Source organism: Zeugodacus cucurbitae, chromosome 3, assembly GCF_028554725.1.
Source record: "Zeugodacus cucurbitae isolate PBARC_wt_2022May chromosome 3, idZeuCucr1.2, whole genome shotgun sequence".
Lineage (NCBI taxonomy): Eukaryota > Metazoa > Arthropoda > Insecta > Diptera > Tephritidae > Zeugodacus > Zeugodacus cucurbitae.
In genome coordinates this window covers 27,993,756-28,011,584 of record NC_071668.1, presented here as the reverse complement: position 1 = coordinate 28,011,584, position 17,829 = coordinate 27,993,756, and the positions used below count along the sequence as shown (strand labels likewise).

Genomic DNA, 17,829 nt, shown 5'->3' with positions numbered 1-17,829 from the left:
TATCACTAGAAGTAACTCATCTTGTATAGCATGAAATATCAAGGTACGCCTAAATATTTAAACATCTTGAAACAAATAAATCAATTTAAATTTTTAGACATATGTAACAGACGTTTGACTGATCAAGACGTTTCTAAAATTAATTTAATTATTTTCGCTCTGCTCTTCAAATCTAAACAAATTTCTATTAAATTAAATGCAGTATTTTTCAGAGTTGCTAGCCGTGTGTAATGTGATTGTTGAAAAAATATATTAGTGATTTAACCGAGCAAATACTGGTATATAAAGCTATTTGTAGGAGTAAATTTAAAACTTTATCGAGCGTCATTTCACTTAATTTGCCTTCTGTTAATGCGTTAAGCGTTTGCAATCAATTAAGAGGCTTGTACAATTCTATTAAAACAATTGTTAGGAATTTTTTATGTTTTAAAATTGCAAAAAAAAAAAATATATAAAAAATTGCACACGACAATACGTGTTCAAACAAATAGTAAAAACTGCAGCAAAAAGGTTTTTATGCAATCTATAAAGTTTATTGTTATTTAGTCGCAGTTACAAGGCTTAATATATTGTTTATAGCGTTAGAAAAAAGCGCTTGAGATTTTTTGTTTGTGGTCTCTCTTAAATTGCGCCACAACACTGTGTTTACCAGGATGTTTTCGCTGCAATGAATATGCCAACAAACTAATAAATAAAACAATAACAAAAAATGATTGCTAAAACTCGAAAAAGGAATGCAAATAAAATGCGCCTGCTGTTCAAATGAACATACGCACACTTCACAGGCATCAGTTATGCTTAGGCATGCATTTTGCTATACCTACTTTTAGGCGTTGGACATTCATTTTGTTCGTTGCCTGTTTCACACCAAATGCAAACAGAAATATCAAAGGTACATATGGATATATATTCAATATTTTACTATTCTATAATAGAAAGCCTGCATTTGACATGTGTTCAATTTGTCAAATCTAAATAGATTCAGTCTCAGTGAGCTGACCAATTTTATTGGCAAATGACGTATGGCGATAATTGTGCTCAACCAAATTGTTGGCTGTATTTGAACTTGTAAATTTTTGGTTGCACAAACATATTTTTATTTTTCCTGTAAGTTATTCGTCGGCAGCTGTTAATAAATGTGTTTTAATACAAAACAAATATGCTCTCAATAAAAAACAATCACAGTAATTAAATTATAAACAGCTTAACTAAAACATTTACTATAATCTTTATGTCTAATACCATTGATTGTTATATATGGCATTATAGGAAAAATATACAGACATACAGTAGCAAGAGCAAGTATATAATGGCGATGTAAGTAGCTTGTTTAATAATTTATATGATGTCTATGTTTCCTATATCTGAACTAATAATAATACCTAATAGTAATACTAAGCAAATTTAACAAATAAAATTGTTTCACTGTTTCCTTCTAATGTTAATTTATTAAATTTCTATTTAAGCAAAACAGTTTTTTAAATTTCGGAGAGTTTTTAAAAATACCGATATTTCGGAATGTAAGCAATGTTGCCAGATTAAAGTTTAAATAAGTATGTATTTATTTGTTTTCAAATTGATTACACTGAAATTTGCCTATTAACAAATGAATTATTTGTTTAAACATTTCAAGCGTAAAACCAAGTCTCCCACAAAGGTTGATTACGGTAGACGAACACTGTGTAACTTATGCTTGAAGATACATATTTGTGCTACTGAACGTATGTACATATGAGCATATAAATACCATATGCAAACAATTGCACTGTTTAGTTGAAACATGAAATGCAAATATGAATTTAAAACTCACAACTTTTATTGGCCATCTTGCAATGCTATTTGCTTTATTTCATAGGTGGATATGAATTATGCAAGTGTTTGCTCGTCTGCTTTAAGTGAAAATTACTTTTCATTCGCTTTGCACTCGCATGTAATAGAGCAGCAAAAGCAAGAATGCTTTGCATGATAATAGCAAATAAATGTGGCAAATATCTGCTGCAAATACAAAACATATTTTCCATAAATTTCTGTGGTTGAATTTCTCTTAGCAATTAGCCACATAACGGGCGCACACAGACGTTGCATATTTGTTTCATATGCGCTGACAAGTCTCTTTAAATTGTACATCAAATATTTAATAGCATTTCCGTTTGTTGTACATGCATTGATGCCACTTATAAATCTGCATTTGTGTCTTTAGTTGGAAAAAGTAAATGTTTTCCTTTGCTAATTGCAATGCATTGATCAAATATGTTGTGTGTTATTTGCACTCGCACACAGTCGCACAAACAGACATGGTTCGGTGTAATAATCAGTGCAAATAGATTGATATAGTAGATCATAGTTGGCATTTTTAATGAATATTCTAAATCAATTAAATATTTGGGCATTTGAGGCATGCGAAGAAATGTGTGTAAGTTTATTTATTTTCAAGCATTAATAAAATTAATTAATATTTATTTGTTTAAGAAGAGTGCGGGTATTTTTCAATCATTTTCTGTGTAAAAACTCTTAACCACATACTAATGTTTCTATGTTGGAAATAAAGAATTGGCAATTGTTACGATAATTGACCTAAAACCTTTTTAATTTGACTCTCAATCAAATTACACAGCAAATTACTTATAATAAATACTTATAACTACAATTTGGAATTATGATATTCTATTAACATTTATTTAAGACTACCAGCGCGAATATGGTATTCACTGTACCAAATTTTATACTATGAATAGCTACCGGTTACTAATCTCACGCAATTAAGAAGATAGATTACGTAAATTATAAAAAAAAAAAAAAAACAGAATAGTAATTTTAATACTTATTCTTTTACTCACCTCCACACGTATCGTCAAATTGTACTCCTTTATGCTTTCGTAATCCAGCGGATGATTCACCTTTATATCGGCCCAAGTATCCCCATTATCCGGTCTTTGTTGCAAGTAAAACGTATGAAACTTATTGGTCTGTGCTGTCGACCCAGGCATTAGACGATAGAAAACAGTCGGATTGCCTTCAATACCCGAACTGCGAACGCAGACGACGAAGCAAGCGGGTGAAATAATATAAGTATACATTAATAAACTTGGAAATGACAGCATGAGAGCAGAGAATAGTAATTTTCAAAAATCTAGTAACTACTTTAAGAATTTTTCATTGAAATATGACCAAATTTAGTGGAAAGGTAGTGTAAATTAAATGACTAAAGTGTGTGTGTGGGGTTTTCAAAATACAAATGCACCAATATTTCGTCATATTTCAATCTGTTCAGGTATTTTGTTAGATAAATATGGTAATACGTGCAAATATTTGGCAAAATCTGTAAAGTAAATTGACGCTTAATTTGTGCAAACAATTTTTATTAATTTATTATGTAACAGTTTTGGTAAAATGATCTCGTTAATTTTATTTGCATTTTGGTGAAGCTGTTGTAAATTTAAATGTTAGCTTGCTTACATACATATTATATATTTTTATGTGCATGTGTAGTTTTTTTGCAAATGGACTGAAGAGTTTTATGAATTTCGAAAAATTAATCAATTAAAAAAGCCACACGCGCTTCCAATTTAATTAAGAATGATTTGGAATTTTAATTTTGAAGCCAGTATATTTGCACGCATTTCAACATAACAGTTAACTAGTTATGTATAGTTAGAAATTTACAAAAAAATAATGCAATGAATAATTAAGTATAAGGGATTAAAATTTCATATAAAATATTGGAAGATTATTTTTATAAAATTACAGTTATTGCTTATTAGTGCACATGCGACATAACAAAATACAAAAATCATTTATGACGCATATTTTAAGGAAAATATTTCTGCTTCTATGCGAAAGTGCTAAAACAAAATGTGTGAAAATTGCAAAATCAAATTCAAATTATGATTGAACAACGTCGTTGTGCTAAATTTGTGTAACACAGTTATCTGCCGAAAAAAAATCGTTTTTATCATTTTTAACACAAGAATTGAACGATTTCTCGTGAATGCAGAAAAAAATAATAATTGTGAAATGGCATCAAAAAACGGTATTGCCATATTAAATGTCATTAAGCACGTGGTAGGTATTCGGGTTGGGAGTGGGATACAAATTTCCAGTGAAAACGCGGCAAAATTTACAGTTCTTCTTTTGCCGGCGATAGAAAAAGCAAACCTGTCGTTCACTTTTTGCGAACGCACACACAAAAATGGCGTGAGAAAATTATATTGGAAAAAATGAAGCGAAAACATAATGGCGCATAGCGCGTGCGACACGTGAGTGTGACATTTTTTCACTAACTGCCACGCAAAAAATTAAATGCCGCATTAAATTAAATACAAAATAGGGGAATAAATCAGCGGGAACAAGGAATGTAGGTGTTTCATAAAAAGCAGCTGGGGAATAGGGTTTATGAAAGTAAAAGCTCACTTGGTTACAGTGGAAATATGCTGGACGCGCAGGTGAAAGGATCAATTGTATATCGCCTGCATGAATTATACACACAGGTACAAACGTTTGCGCAAGTGTTGTTCAATTTTGCGACAGTTGTTTATTTTACTTGTTTGCAGGTGACGCGATGAGAGACTGTGTGTATGAGGTGTGTACTTCTTTTAATGTATTTTATGATGAAGTTTTTGTTTTTATTGTAATTTATATGTTTGTAATATTCGGTGAAATGGTTTTCGTTGCGCATTTTACATTTTTCCTATACAATTTGTAATTAACTATCAACTGTGTACGAAATTCGGTTTGTAAATATATTATGTTGGATTTTAAAAATACCGCTAGAGATACGAGTATATATAATAAGAGATTTGGTTGGTGGGTTTCGTTGTACATGTTTTCAAGTACCATTGTTTGCCAATAGCTGGGGCGTGGTGTGTGTTTTTAAGTATGCTACGTGGAATTTGCATGTGTTTATTTGCTTATTATTTTGCGTTAATTTACAGCTATTTGCACCAATTAATAACCTATGAACAATGCGTGTTGAACACACACACACGTATTTAACTAAAAGTAATTTTAATTAAATATTTGTTAATGATTTTTCAGAAAATACTTCGTTTTAATACTGCTTTGTTTCGTGTGGTATAGATTGTGGATTGCTAATTTCAGTACAAATTATAAATAAATGCCTGTTTAAAAAATAGTGTGTGGTAAATATTACTAACATTCTTTTCGACCTATACATTTATAAACAGTCAGTCAAATTCGTAGAAAAGCTCTTACGCTAACCTAAATAATTTCTTTATAGATATTATAATTATATGAGATGTAATGCCAAGCCAAAACGAAAGTTATTGTCTAAAATCTTATACCATATCAGATGTTTATTAGCAATCCCTCTCACTCAAACATACTTGAATACATTCACACCATCCCTCAATGAAATAAATAGAGCATAATGAAATTATGTATCGATTACAAAAATAAACTTTTTTTAATTTATCCAGAAATTCACTCTATTCCTGCAACCCATTCAGCATACAACAATTTTTCGTAAAATAGGAACACCGAAAGCAAATTTTACTTCTCCATCAGCATTCAATTGATTTTCCTAAATAATTCTCAACTGGCAAATTTACCCTCATTAATTTCCTTTTTTTGTAGTTTTATTTGAATTCTTTAGCAATAAATAGTAATATACAAGTATGAACTTATACTGAGGCACTAATGTAGAAATTTTTAAGTAATCAAATATTCTTTTTTTTTTCAATTTTAAATATCATCTCAAACATAATCCAACACTTTAGAAAGATCATCCCATTAAACCTTTCAGAATAGTATGTATATCGGGGCCTAATATTTGTTGGAAGAATAAGACACAGGCATGTTCGAAACATATTTTTGAAACTGTTAAGAAAAAACTCATGAAAGTCGATTTTTGGAAAGATGAATGGAAATTGGACTCAAGAAATATTTAATATATGGTTAATACCATGGGGTTTAAATTATATAAAACATCTCAATTATAAAAGTTTTTTTTTTGTCACATTAGTTCAACGTAAATAGCTCTCATTGAGGTTATAGACTCTATATTATGTGTTTTCATTACTTCAATATACCTGAGACCTCTGTTTGGTTTATAAACACATCTAATATTTGTCCAATATTTAATATATTTACAATTACATATATGAACTTTAATCTGCAATACAGTACTACTAGTAAGTATGCGTGCATGTTCATTGGTCTTTCTAAAATTGTAACTTATTTAAATTTGAGAGCATTTAAAATATAATTTATCTAACGTATGCATCGACAATTGCAGCACGCGTGCACTTCACCACATATTAGTGTATTATGCTGGAGGCGCTCTCACCCGCACACGCGCGCACATTCAATATAGCATTTCAGGCGCAAATATTTGAGCAAGTGCGCAATCTGCCCTGGAGCGTGTGACCTCTTTCGCTCGCAAACTTAGGAGTATGGCATTGCGCTGCAACAGGCCGAAATATGTCGCGCTGCTGAGTATATGAAACACATAAAATGTATTGGAAGCTACGCACAGCGATACTGGGCACACAATCTCTATGCGCCTGTCGAGCGGAATTGGAGCAATGGAATTTGAACAGCGACATGTCGCATGCCGATGTGTTGGCCGGAGGCTGGATCACAGTATTGCAATATGCATGTGCCAGTGTATTTTACGTAGATAGGTAAAGGTGTGGGAAATGCGTACAAGTTTGCACAACTTCACTTACCACATACAAGTGTTGTGCAACTTGCGCCTGCTTGTACAACAACAGCAGTAACCATAAATATTCAACCGTTGTCCCCTTGAATTTTCGCTCACTGGCACATATTTATTAAAAAAAGAGTTGTTCGGTAAATATATTAGTGCATAAAATTTTAGCTGTGTAGTCACGCAAAAAGCGCATAACATAGCAGTTGGAGTTGCTGTTGCTGTGCGTCGCGCTATCGCCAATGCAACTACCGGTCAATATTATAAAATGCTCTGTATCCACATGGGTGCATTGATATGTGTTTCTTATTTAGTAAACATTGAATGGAGAGTTTAGTGCTGCCACATGTTTCAAAATGCGAATTCAATATGCGATTCGGGTGACACTTTTACGTATGTTCCTTGGAGGGACCCTTTGTGCTTTTTTCGTTTTTATACACATATGATTAGGTAGCCAAATACAGTATATTCTCGAAAAGTAAATCGATTGGTATTTTGTGTAATTTACTTTTTCGAATAATTTACTTTTCCAAATATATACATAAGTTATCTGTTTTTATAATATTAAATGCATTTTTAAACTTAAAAAATTCATTCATTTATTTGCTTCAATAAAACATATGGATTTACATGAAAAACATATTTACATTTACATACATACATATGTATTTACTATAAAGAGAAAAAATCTTGAATATTCTTTTGTTTTTTTTTCTTTTGCAATATATTTTCTGACCATTTTTGTACGACAATTCAAAAGGTCTGACACCTGATTTGCATCGTTTTCATTTTTAAACCAGTGGATCAAGTAGGAGAGTTTATTTACTAAAAAGACGCGATAAACAAGAGAGTAAGTGTTTTTGCAACATCGTAAAAAACGCTGGTGCATGTGTAATCTTAAAAATGATTAACTTTTCCGCGATTATTTACTTTCTGAGAATTTACTTTTCGAGAGTACACTGTAATGCTTTGAGTTTGATACTGAAAGTCTATTGAATGTTTCTTTACATAAACCTACGATTACTACAATAGATGATTAGAGCAGATGCACCCTTGACGCCTTATTTTTACTTCACGATATTGGTCTGAAAGACAGATCTGTAGTAATGTAGTCCGAAAAGCTTTCAACTTGCAAAGAACCATAACTGTCCTTTTAGTAACTTTCGCTGTGCATAAGTTGCGTAGAGCCTGTTCCCACGAGGAGATTTTTTTTGCTTACAAGTATTTGAGAAAATGACAGAAGAATCGGATACACTTTGTTCAAGCAACTAACAACAACAAAAATGCAGATCCCGATAATGAGCAACAAAAATTTGCTCGTCTACATATTTTCCGTTCGTGTATTGCAAGTCTGTGCAATCGATGAGTGAGGACTCCAACAAGCTATCTGCACTATAGAACTCATTTTCTTTATCATTGCTGATGTCATGTGCACACTTTTTGTTTGCTTTTATTTATGATGTTTTGGCAGTATCTGCTTCTTTTCGGAGCTGTGGCAACAACAAACATAAAGAAATGTACTCGTTGTTTTTACTAAGAGTATAGAAGTGACATGCATGAGAAAATGCAGTGAAAATAATTCAGTATGTTTGTGTACAGAATCTCACTAAATTGCACGGCATGTTTATACATCCACACGACGAATATAAAGCTTAAAACGCATTATGATAATAGCAAATAAACACGATGTTGTCTGTGGGGCCAAACGACAAATGTTAACACCGTTAAACACATATAAACAAAAGAGTATTCAAGTGTGCGCGCTGTTGCAAGAGAGAAACGCCATGCACATTTTGCGGTAACGCGGCTGCGGTTGGCAGTGAATATAGCGACTGCAGGCTGCCTGTGGCACAAAGACCACCGACGTGTCGTGATAATAGTCGTAATAATATTTTCATAAGTAGTCTTTGCCGCTATTGAGCGCTTTTTCCAACGAGCCATTGTTGCATGCCACAAGGTATAGCGCGCTTAATGTTGTAAAACAATAAAAAAAATTGCCATGGATATGCCTAACGTCAGCTTCCGCAGATGCACAGACAACAATAGAGCAGCCGTTGCATGCGATGGAGAATCCAATGTAAAAAACTATAAAAAAATTAAATTATTTTACAGAGAGAAAAGTGAAAACAAAAAGCATGAAATTAAAATAAAATAAATTGAAAAGTGAAATTAGAAAAACTAATCCTCCCCACCCACCCACACAGAGAAAGGCATACATTGCATGGAAGGAAGGCATCACTTTTCCAACGCATCCGCATTAACCGCTGCATTCACTGACAAACGGAAAAATCACCGCACACTCATATTTCCGTTGCTGCTGTGCAACGTGCCTAAGCGAAAAACGTGTGAAGAAGTAGCACTTAATGGCTGTTTTGTTGTCTGTTCCTCTTCTTTTTTGTTCTTTATCTTTTTTTTGGTTTCAATGCCTTCCTATGACCTCCGCGCGTGTTTGGTATAGTTTTTACCGTGTTGAGCGCCCATAAGTATGCTTTACCAGTGCGAGTGTGGGTTATTATTACGTAAGTGAGTACGTAACTAGATTTTCATGTAGACGTGCATGTACGCACTTACGTTAAACGCCTTAAACCCAACTAATATGCAGTAAAATGCACGTCAACTGACACACACATGTACAAAGAATCAGATAACACGCAGGAATATCAAACATTCTCACACAAATAACTCTCATAAAAACGGTTTGGCTAACTAAATGTGTAAAAACAAAACGTATAATATATATATATTTTTTAATTCTTAATATTTTGTAACAATATTTTCCCTAACACTATGCTAATTGCATTGTTCCTTAACTCGTTACTATTACATATTAAAACATTGCCTGCTGCTCTACTAAAATTCTCACAAATAGTTTGTTAGTAATAGCGGAAGCTATATTACTCTCAATGCCTCAGAATTCTTAACATCGAGTCTTTTTACTTATGAAAAAGAAAATATATTTTTTCAAAAATGATTAAATAAACAAAACTTATTTCAGTGCGCTTACAAGAAAATTGTGCGGCGCTACTGCTGTGCATGCTTAGAGCTACCTACTTGCTATTCATAGCATTTTGGTGCGGTTAATATTAGATTTGAGTGAGTACAGACAAGTAGCTTAAACGAATATTTGCCGATAGTCGAGTATTTAGTTATTAAGTGGCAGTGCTGATGGTGCTGGTGCGCTTAGTGGCTGTGTATGTTGAGAAGGAAAGTTGGTTGCTTTTATATGAATTTCAAAAAATAATAGGAAAAAGATAAGAGTCTTCACGAAAATAATGCCTAAAATGAACAGAATTCTAGTAGGGAATTTAGAAAGTTAGACAGTTTGCAAGTTCGTTTGAAAATTAATATTAATTATTTTATATATACAAATTCAAGCAGTTTTTACTCTAAGGAATTTCAATATTATTTTAGATTTTATCAAAAAACACAACTTAGTCTCGATAAAAAATTTAGAATCCGTATGAAACATAAAAGTTCTTGGCCGAAAAATCCATGTAGGCAAATTTTGATAATTTTTTTATTGTTATCTTGTGGGAAATTTTGTAGGAGTTTTAAAAAATTATTAGATATAAATACTTATGAAGACTTTCCCATTTTAGCTGTACTTTTCTAATCAGCATACTTTATTTTACATTGTTTTAAAATAATCTTTAATGCACTTTAATCAACCAAAAAATACTTATTTTGTATTATAATTTTTTATGTGCAAAAAGTGTGAGATATTATGTTAACGTATTACTTTTGTTGGAATAAATTGTTTATTGCAATAATGGCCAAAGAAATCAGTACTTTGCATTATGTACATTTGTGCAAGAATTCGTTAAATAGGATACACCTTTTGTGTGCATTAATGAAGTGGCAGTCGCCGAGGCTGTTACCTATTTTTTTAAATTATTTTTTATTAATTAAATTAAACACCCTTGTTAAATCTGCTTCACCTGTCTTGAAAAATTTGAATATGAATGACGTTATAGAAAGTTCGAGATCGTGCTGGAATTTCAAGGAAAACTAGAAAAATAAATGCCTAATTTCAGTATAATTTTTAATAACTGATCTCACAAGTAGTATTTTGCGGTCAGTTGCACAAGGGACTAGTCACTTCCCAATATTAGTGTCCAACTGATGAGTTAGAATTACTTCATTCTGAATGCTTCAAACCAAATGTTAAATGCAAAAATCAAATGCATATTAATATATAGAAACAGGTATATTCAAAAGCATATATACTATATATACAATTTACTCATCCTCTGTATACACAGCTAACTGCTACTACGCACATCTGTTGCAGCAACATCATATCTTTGCAAAAAGCTATCTATTCATGTTTAAATTAAAAAAGTTTGCCACCGCAGACACAGTTCGGGCGAAAGTGCAAATGTGCGCAGTATATTTTCACTTTTCAGAATAAATAAATAAAAAGAATTAACTGATATACATATTTATAAATGAAATTACTAAATATGCTGGCACGCACACACACGGCGAGCTTAGCTGCACTCATATCTCATTGCCTCTTTAATTAATTAAGAGTTAAGAGCTTTAATATTGGCTTGCAGAAAAGCTTATGAAAAGAGCGGACTGCCGCGGGGCGGCGGATAAATAAGATATAAAGGTAGTTAAATATAAAAAGTCAGCCAACGAATGGAAGGAAGAAGTGTCATTAGCGCTATGTGCAACGGCCACATATGAGGAAGGCGTGGTACTTGGCTATTGGGGACACAAGTATGTTACTAAAGCGAGGAAACACGTGGGCGTATGAGTTGCTGCAATTAATGCTCTGGTGAAAAAAAACGAACGAAACGAAGGTGTGTGAGAGGAGCTAATGTAAACAATGGCGTATAATAAGTTATAATTTTGTATAAATACACAGTTACCTATATACTTATGTATCTATGAGTTGTGTATGTATGTATGTATGTGGGGTTGTGTGCGCATAAACATTTCAAAGCAGTTACATGTAACTAATGTGTGGCAAGCGTGTGTTTATGCGAGTGTATATGTGGTGCATGCTTGTTTGGTTGGCTGCGACGGTGTGCTTACGCAGATTTCTAGCGGCTGTGCAAATAATAAAAACGCCTAGTGTAAACTAGAAAGGTACATACTCTAAACTCGTATATATACATATGTGAGTGTGCTTAATGTGGTTGCTTATTGTTGATTTTTGTGCTTGACAGTACTTGGTGCTTGGTGCTGGGTGCTATGGACGCATGAATGTGTTGAAGGTAAAGTGTTTGGTTGAAAAGTGCGCGGCTTGGATGAATGTGATTAATGGGAGTAATATGAAGGGGACTAGGAGGTCGTGGAGGATACGGGATGTTCAAGTATTTTTCGATTAAAATCATCGACTGATATAAAAATTAGTCTCTACTATTTTTATGTTATTGTTACTTCTATTGTTCTTGTCATTACTAGGCAGGACATTATACGCTCTGCTAAAATTATCTGTTAGTATTAACTGTCGTTATCAACTGTGTCACTGTCAACTAACACTGTCAATTTTACTCTCGCTGTAATTTTCATTGTGTCTCTTACATTCACTTCACTGTCATTGTAATTGTCATACTAGCAGTAATTAATAATTATATATAATTAATTAATTATATTAATTGAGAATATGCGTATTCGTCGATAATTTTTTCGAAAAATAATTATTTCAGAAAGGAAATATTTAAAGGATTTAGATCAAGAAGTGCAGCTGACATTGAACAGTTTACAGACACATACAACTTAGGCGAGACTTCATTTTTTCAACAAACACATACGAAAGAGCTTAAAAATAAAAACTCTATGAAATAGTAAATAAGTTAAAGTGTAATAATTATAAAATTGAATTCCAGTTATACAAATACTAATGGATACTTATTTTAAATAATAATTTATATATATGTATTACATATTTTAGTTGTCAATTTCCAAAATCAACTCTAGTGCTAGGTTTATTTTCATACAAAAAGTGTTTGCAATGTTCTTTTGTTTTTTTTTTTTCGTTTTTCAAACAGACCTGGCTTTGATCGAGACGACTTTCCCACCGACTGGCATATTTTCCTTGACATAAATCGGCCCGTATACCGTATTGTCCCATACGGGCGGATTATTGGCACGATCGACTACGTCGATTTGCACCTCGACGGTACGCGACAGCGGCGGGTAGCCTTTGTCCTGCGCCATTGCCTCTAATTTATATGTTTCACGCTGTATGGTACACACACATATACATATATATTTTTTGATTATAGTTACACACACATATAAATTCGTACAGTAGCATATCAGGCGCGTTGTGTGTCAAATCGTGTTTTCAAAAATTTTTTCGCATTCATTTCATCGTTTATAATTTTTTTTTAATGAAGCGTCGCAAAAATGTTGTTATGGTTAAACGATTTGATTTTTCGTATGTTTTGAAATTATAAAAAAGAGGGCAAAATACAAAAATTATGTATATTTTTGCATATAAGTTGTAAACTTTAGCAAATTTGTTGAGTTATTAAGTTGGTAAATTGCTTAAAAATAGTATACCGTTAACCAAAAAAGTATCAAAAGCGCCAACAACCAAACGAATAAATAACATACATAGGAATTATGCTAACTTGCAAACAAAAAAAAAATATAAAAAAATTACATTAGAATCCAAAATAAATAAAAAACAAAATTCTTGCTGAAAATTAAAATTTCACACAACATTGTGAAAAGCAAAAAACTTTATTGTATGTATAAATTTTTACTATATTTTCTAAGGCAGTGCAAATTATTTTCGTAGATTTTCGTTAAAAACAATGCGCTCTGTTTTTGGTCTCGATCCTAGCCCATAGATTTTTAATAGAAAAACCAAATGTAAAATTGAAAAATAATGGAAAAATAAAGAAAGGCGAAGTTTGAAAGCAATTTTTATTGCAAAATAATGAAATATTTTTTTTAACTAATAAAGTGTTGTTAATGGAGCAAGCTACTAATAAACAATAAGAACAAAAGGGCCCAAGCAAAAGTCGAACGTTTCTCATTTTAAGTATGAGCTAACCAAAAATAGCAATAAATTATAAAAATAAAGTTCGCTTGCTATAAAATAAATCTCTTTATATAATTACATATCTTTGTAATTACTTGCTTCGCATAATTATTAGCATATGCATATTGAAGAAAGTAGCTTTTTCTTAAATTATTGAAATGCATTTCAAAGTATGAGTGTAAAGCAAAACTATGAGAAGGAAATGAAAACAATACGTTTGTGCAGTTATAGTTAAAATATTGCATATTTTTGTAGATATTTACTTAAAATTAGTTCACTGGTACCAATGACACTATAAAACACTAAAATGCGTACAGAGTTTATACAGATCAAAGCATTCAATGGCATTGTTTTTTAACATTTTTCTTTAGAAAAAAAAAAACAGATTATAAACAAATTAGTTACCTGAAGCCTGGTTAGTACAGCCGCAGTTGGCATAAGTAAACCCTAAATTTTAGCCTAAACATAATAAATAGTAACATTATAAGTATTTCCTCAATGTAAAAGTGCTAAATTCCGTACACCTAAAACACATAATACTTCCTCGATAGCTGTTGTAAGTTCACCAAACCCAACCAAAACCTTAGACATTTGTTGTTGTGTTAATAAATTTTAAAGTAAAGTTCTTTCATGATTGGTGTGTCTGTGTGGGCAATAATCATAAGATGAGACGGCTTTACATTGTGACTTGGGTTTCGGGGCGAAGCATAAAATGTTTGTAATTCCAATTCGTTTGAGGATGTGTGGGAAACACGCGTCCAATACAAAATGTTGATTTTTTTGCAATTTCTTTGGAGCCAGGAAACAACGTTGAGAGCAAGGAGAGAGCAGTAAACTTAATATGCATTTAATACCATAAGTATTCATAAATTTGTTTTTCGTTTTCTTTAAGGCACTTTCAAAATTCAAAAATCCATTGTGAACGTAGCTTGGCGTTGGTGTTGCCAGCTAGCAGGGACGCTAGTGCTGTCTCGCAAAGGTTATTCCACCACATCGAGTATTTTAGACGCTCACCGCTCAGCAATGTTTCGAATGTGAAGTGGTGTGTTCGCCCTTTGCACTCAGCGTGCGGCACAAGCACCAACAAAAATATCCCCGTTTTGGGAATTTATTTCAAAAAGTCCTTTACGTTCACGCAAAAGCTGCCGTTAGTTGCTTGCAAATATCGGTTAATATTACATTAGAATATGCTTCTTAAAATTATGTTAAAGTTAGTGGTACCAAAAAGTTAGTATGAAGAGGAAATTTATTGATGTATAGTATAAGTTCTGTAAGTAAGTTCGACAAGCTTTTTGCTACGTAGTGGTATGAATGTTAAAAATAATGGTAAATATTTTATGCATTTGGTTATTTTTGTAGCACTTTGTTAGGTTGATTCTACACGTTATGTTATGCAGCTTGTCGACGCTTGTGTACAGTTAGCGCTATATATATACAAACCTTGCCTTCACCGATGTTACAACCGTACCCACAGTGACATTTTCGCGAATATGTATTGGACCGTATATGCTCTTATCCCAAATTGGCGGCTTGTTATTGCGGTCGACTACGTCTAATTCAACATCGACATCGGCATAGGATGGTGGTTCACCACGATCCGAGGCGCGCACCCGTAAACGATAACGGTCGCGCTGTTTTATATGTGTGTGTGTGTGTGAATTGGTCATATTTTACCGTACGATATAGTTGCGATATATATTAAAAGTATGGTGTCAAAGTGTTGTCGATGCGTAAAAAGAAAAAATGGGTTTTTGTGATTATGTTATGTTATACATACACATCGTAAAAATTATTTAACAGTCTCTAAGAAATTGACTATGAGTTATTTTATTAGCAGTATCACCAAAGTTACAACGCAATACTGTTTATTTTAAGTCGGATAGTGGTGTTAAAAGTATGAAGGAACTTTCAGCTAAGTTAAGTTTTTACACGAAAGTTCTCGGCTAACGTTACATTTCATTACAGTTAATACGAGCATGTGTGTCAGTCGTTGGTTCGTTAATGTGGTGTGTTTCTTTGCTAATTTGATATTACGATAAACTTTTGTCACAGCAGAGAACGTAGATAATACGGTCTCTGGTTGTTGAAAGCGACCGTTCAAATTTTAAATTGGTAAGTGCGTTGAATTAGTTGGTCGAATTGGTTAAATTTATATCATCAGTATTTTGCTAATGAAAGTCATTTTCGGCGTATTTAATCATATATTACATATTATTAGTATGAAAAATTTAATGAAACTAAAAGTTACAAATTATACATGTACTAATTAAATAACGGTAAAAAATAACAAATAAATGTAACTAAAATTTGTTTGATATTTGTTTATCAAGGTAATGTTTCAGTTATTATTAATTTTTGCCAATATGTGGAATTCTCTATGCAACTAATTCAAAGATTTCAATGCTGTAGGGGATATACATATGTACGTAGGAAGAGCAGAAGACGATTATAATGGCTTAATGAGCGATTTCACTGAACCTAAGTAACTGAAGGGTCTATGTCGAACCGACAAACTTTTCGTTTAAAAGAAATATAACAGGCATTTATAATTAACTATATTAGTTTACTGTATTGTTAATATTAAAATATTATCTTAAAGTCAAAATAGTCAGTTATTTAAGAGTTTCTCCGAATTGTAGGAGACACATCTCGCCATAATCATAATAAAGACATTGTCCCATAGGCATACATGGTGAAGCTAAAAATCTTGCCGGACCGAAGTACCTGAAGTTGAATGGATGAAGGCGGGGTGAAATAATCTATTGAGGTTCAAATATATCAAGAATGCATACCTTCTGTGAACCATTATTCGTAGTAAAACTAAATCATGTTGTTTGCCTTAAATAGGGAAGTTAAACCTTAAACTTAAAGTAAAAAGTCAGAAATCGTGCTTCCGGCATAATATACAAAAATATGGGGATAAAACTAGTATAAGAATTAATATCTCTGATGCCTAAAATACATATACATATAAACAAATAAGATTTATATTAAAGTTTTTAGCGCAGACTTTGGTTTGGCCGATCACAATATTTGTTGAAGTTATTAAGTAGGGTTAAGGAAGGTGTGTCGTCTGAAAAGTTCCCCTTAAACTTTGTGAATGTCTTCATATTATACATCTTATACAGCCATATTAACGAAAGATCGGACAAGCTGAAAAGTCCATAACATTTCTATAAGGAGAAGCCACACTCAATAAGTAGTTGGAGTTGACCTTCAAGGGTTACGCGTATAAAGTTCATAGTTCTCGTATAAATGGTTATGGAATTTAATGAAAAAGGGATTAAAATGAATTTCGTGTCACATATACAAAAACTTAGGATCACCGTCAAAGGAGATTGATCGAAAGAGCTAATAATCTAAGGATATCAAAAATATGTGTTGGACATATCACTCACGAATATTTGTCTTTCGCATCCGCCGTATTCTCCGGATCTAGCCAACAGAGACTTTTTCTTGTTCTCAGTGCTCAAAAGAATGCTGCTCTAGAGATCTTTAGTATGAGACTTACTGATTTTCTTAATCAAAAACTAATCTAAGTAGCGGTAACTAAATCCTTCCCAGATAAATAAAACGTATTACGAAGAGCCACCAAGTTGTTTGTTCTTAAATAATCGCCAAAAACTGCCAGTAATTATCGACTACTTCCTCTACGAATGAAATTAGATTTGATGATGAGATGGATCATTATTTCATTAGCCGTATTAAATGGAATGGTATGGTGCGTTACTATGCAACGGAGTCTAAGTACAGATACAGCAAGCATAGAAATGTATGAGCTTTTCCACTTTCGGGACAGGTACAGTTGTATACGGTAGTGCGATAGCATGTATGTACATACATTGTACTTACTGGATAGCAACCCTGCATTGAGATGCAGCGCGAGGTAACGCACAATTGTTGTATATTCATAATAGTTTATACATATATGAAAGAAATCATTAAGAAATGCTTTAGTTATTGAATTTATTAAATTATTATCAATAAGAAAAAATATAAAAACAACAATAAATTATAGAATAACACAAATGAATGTAACATCAAAAGGTGCAGTTAACGAAACAGAAAAGTAAACACTACAATTTAACACTCAAAAATCGTTATAATATTTTATTTATTTCATAGTTATTTGTATTATTGAGATATATTTGTCGCC

General features: G+C 32.4%; 1 protein-coding gene across 10 annotated transcripts in view; it reads right to left on the bottom strand.

The window, feature by feature from the left end:
• Positions 1-17,829, bottom strand: part of LOC105212871 (neural-cadherin) — a 246,526-nt gene that overhangs the window by 117,833 nt on the left and 110,864 nt on the right. For 6 of the 10 annotated variants that reach the window (XM_054228303.1, XM_054228308.1, XM_054228305.1 and 3 more), the window contains 2 exons: positions 15,114-15,304; positions 2,838-3,027 (listed from right to left, as the gene is read on the bottom strand). In XM_054228303.1, coding sequence (XP_054084278.1) covers positions 2,838-3,027; positions 15,114-15,304 — 381 coding nt within the window. Of the gene's footprint in view, positions 1-2,837; positions 3,028-12,671; positions 12,863-15,113; positions 15,305-17,829 lie in introns of all 10 variants that reach the window. The other 4 variants (XM_054228304.1, XM_054228307.1, XM_054228309.1 and 1 more) reach the window with 1 other exon arrangement.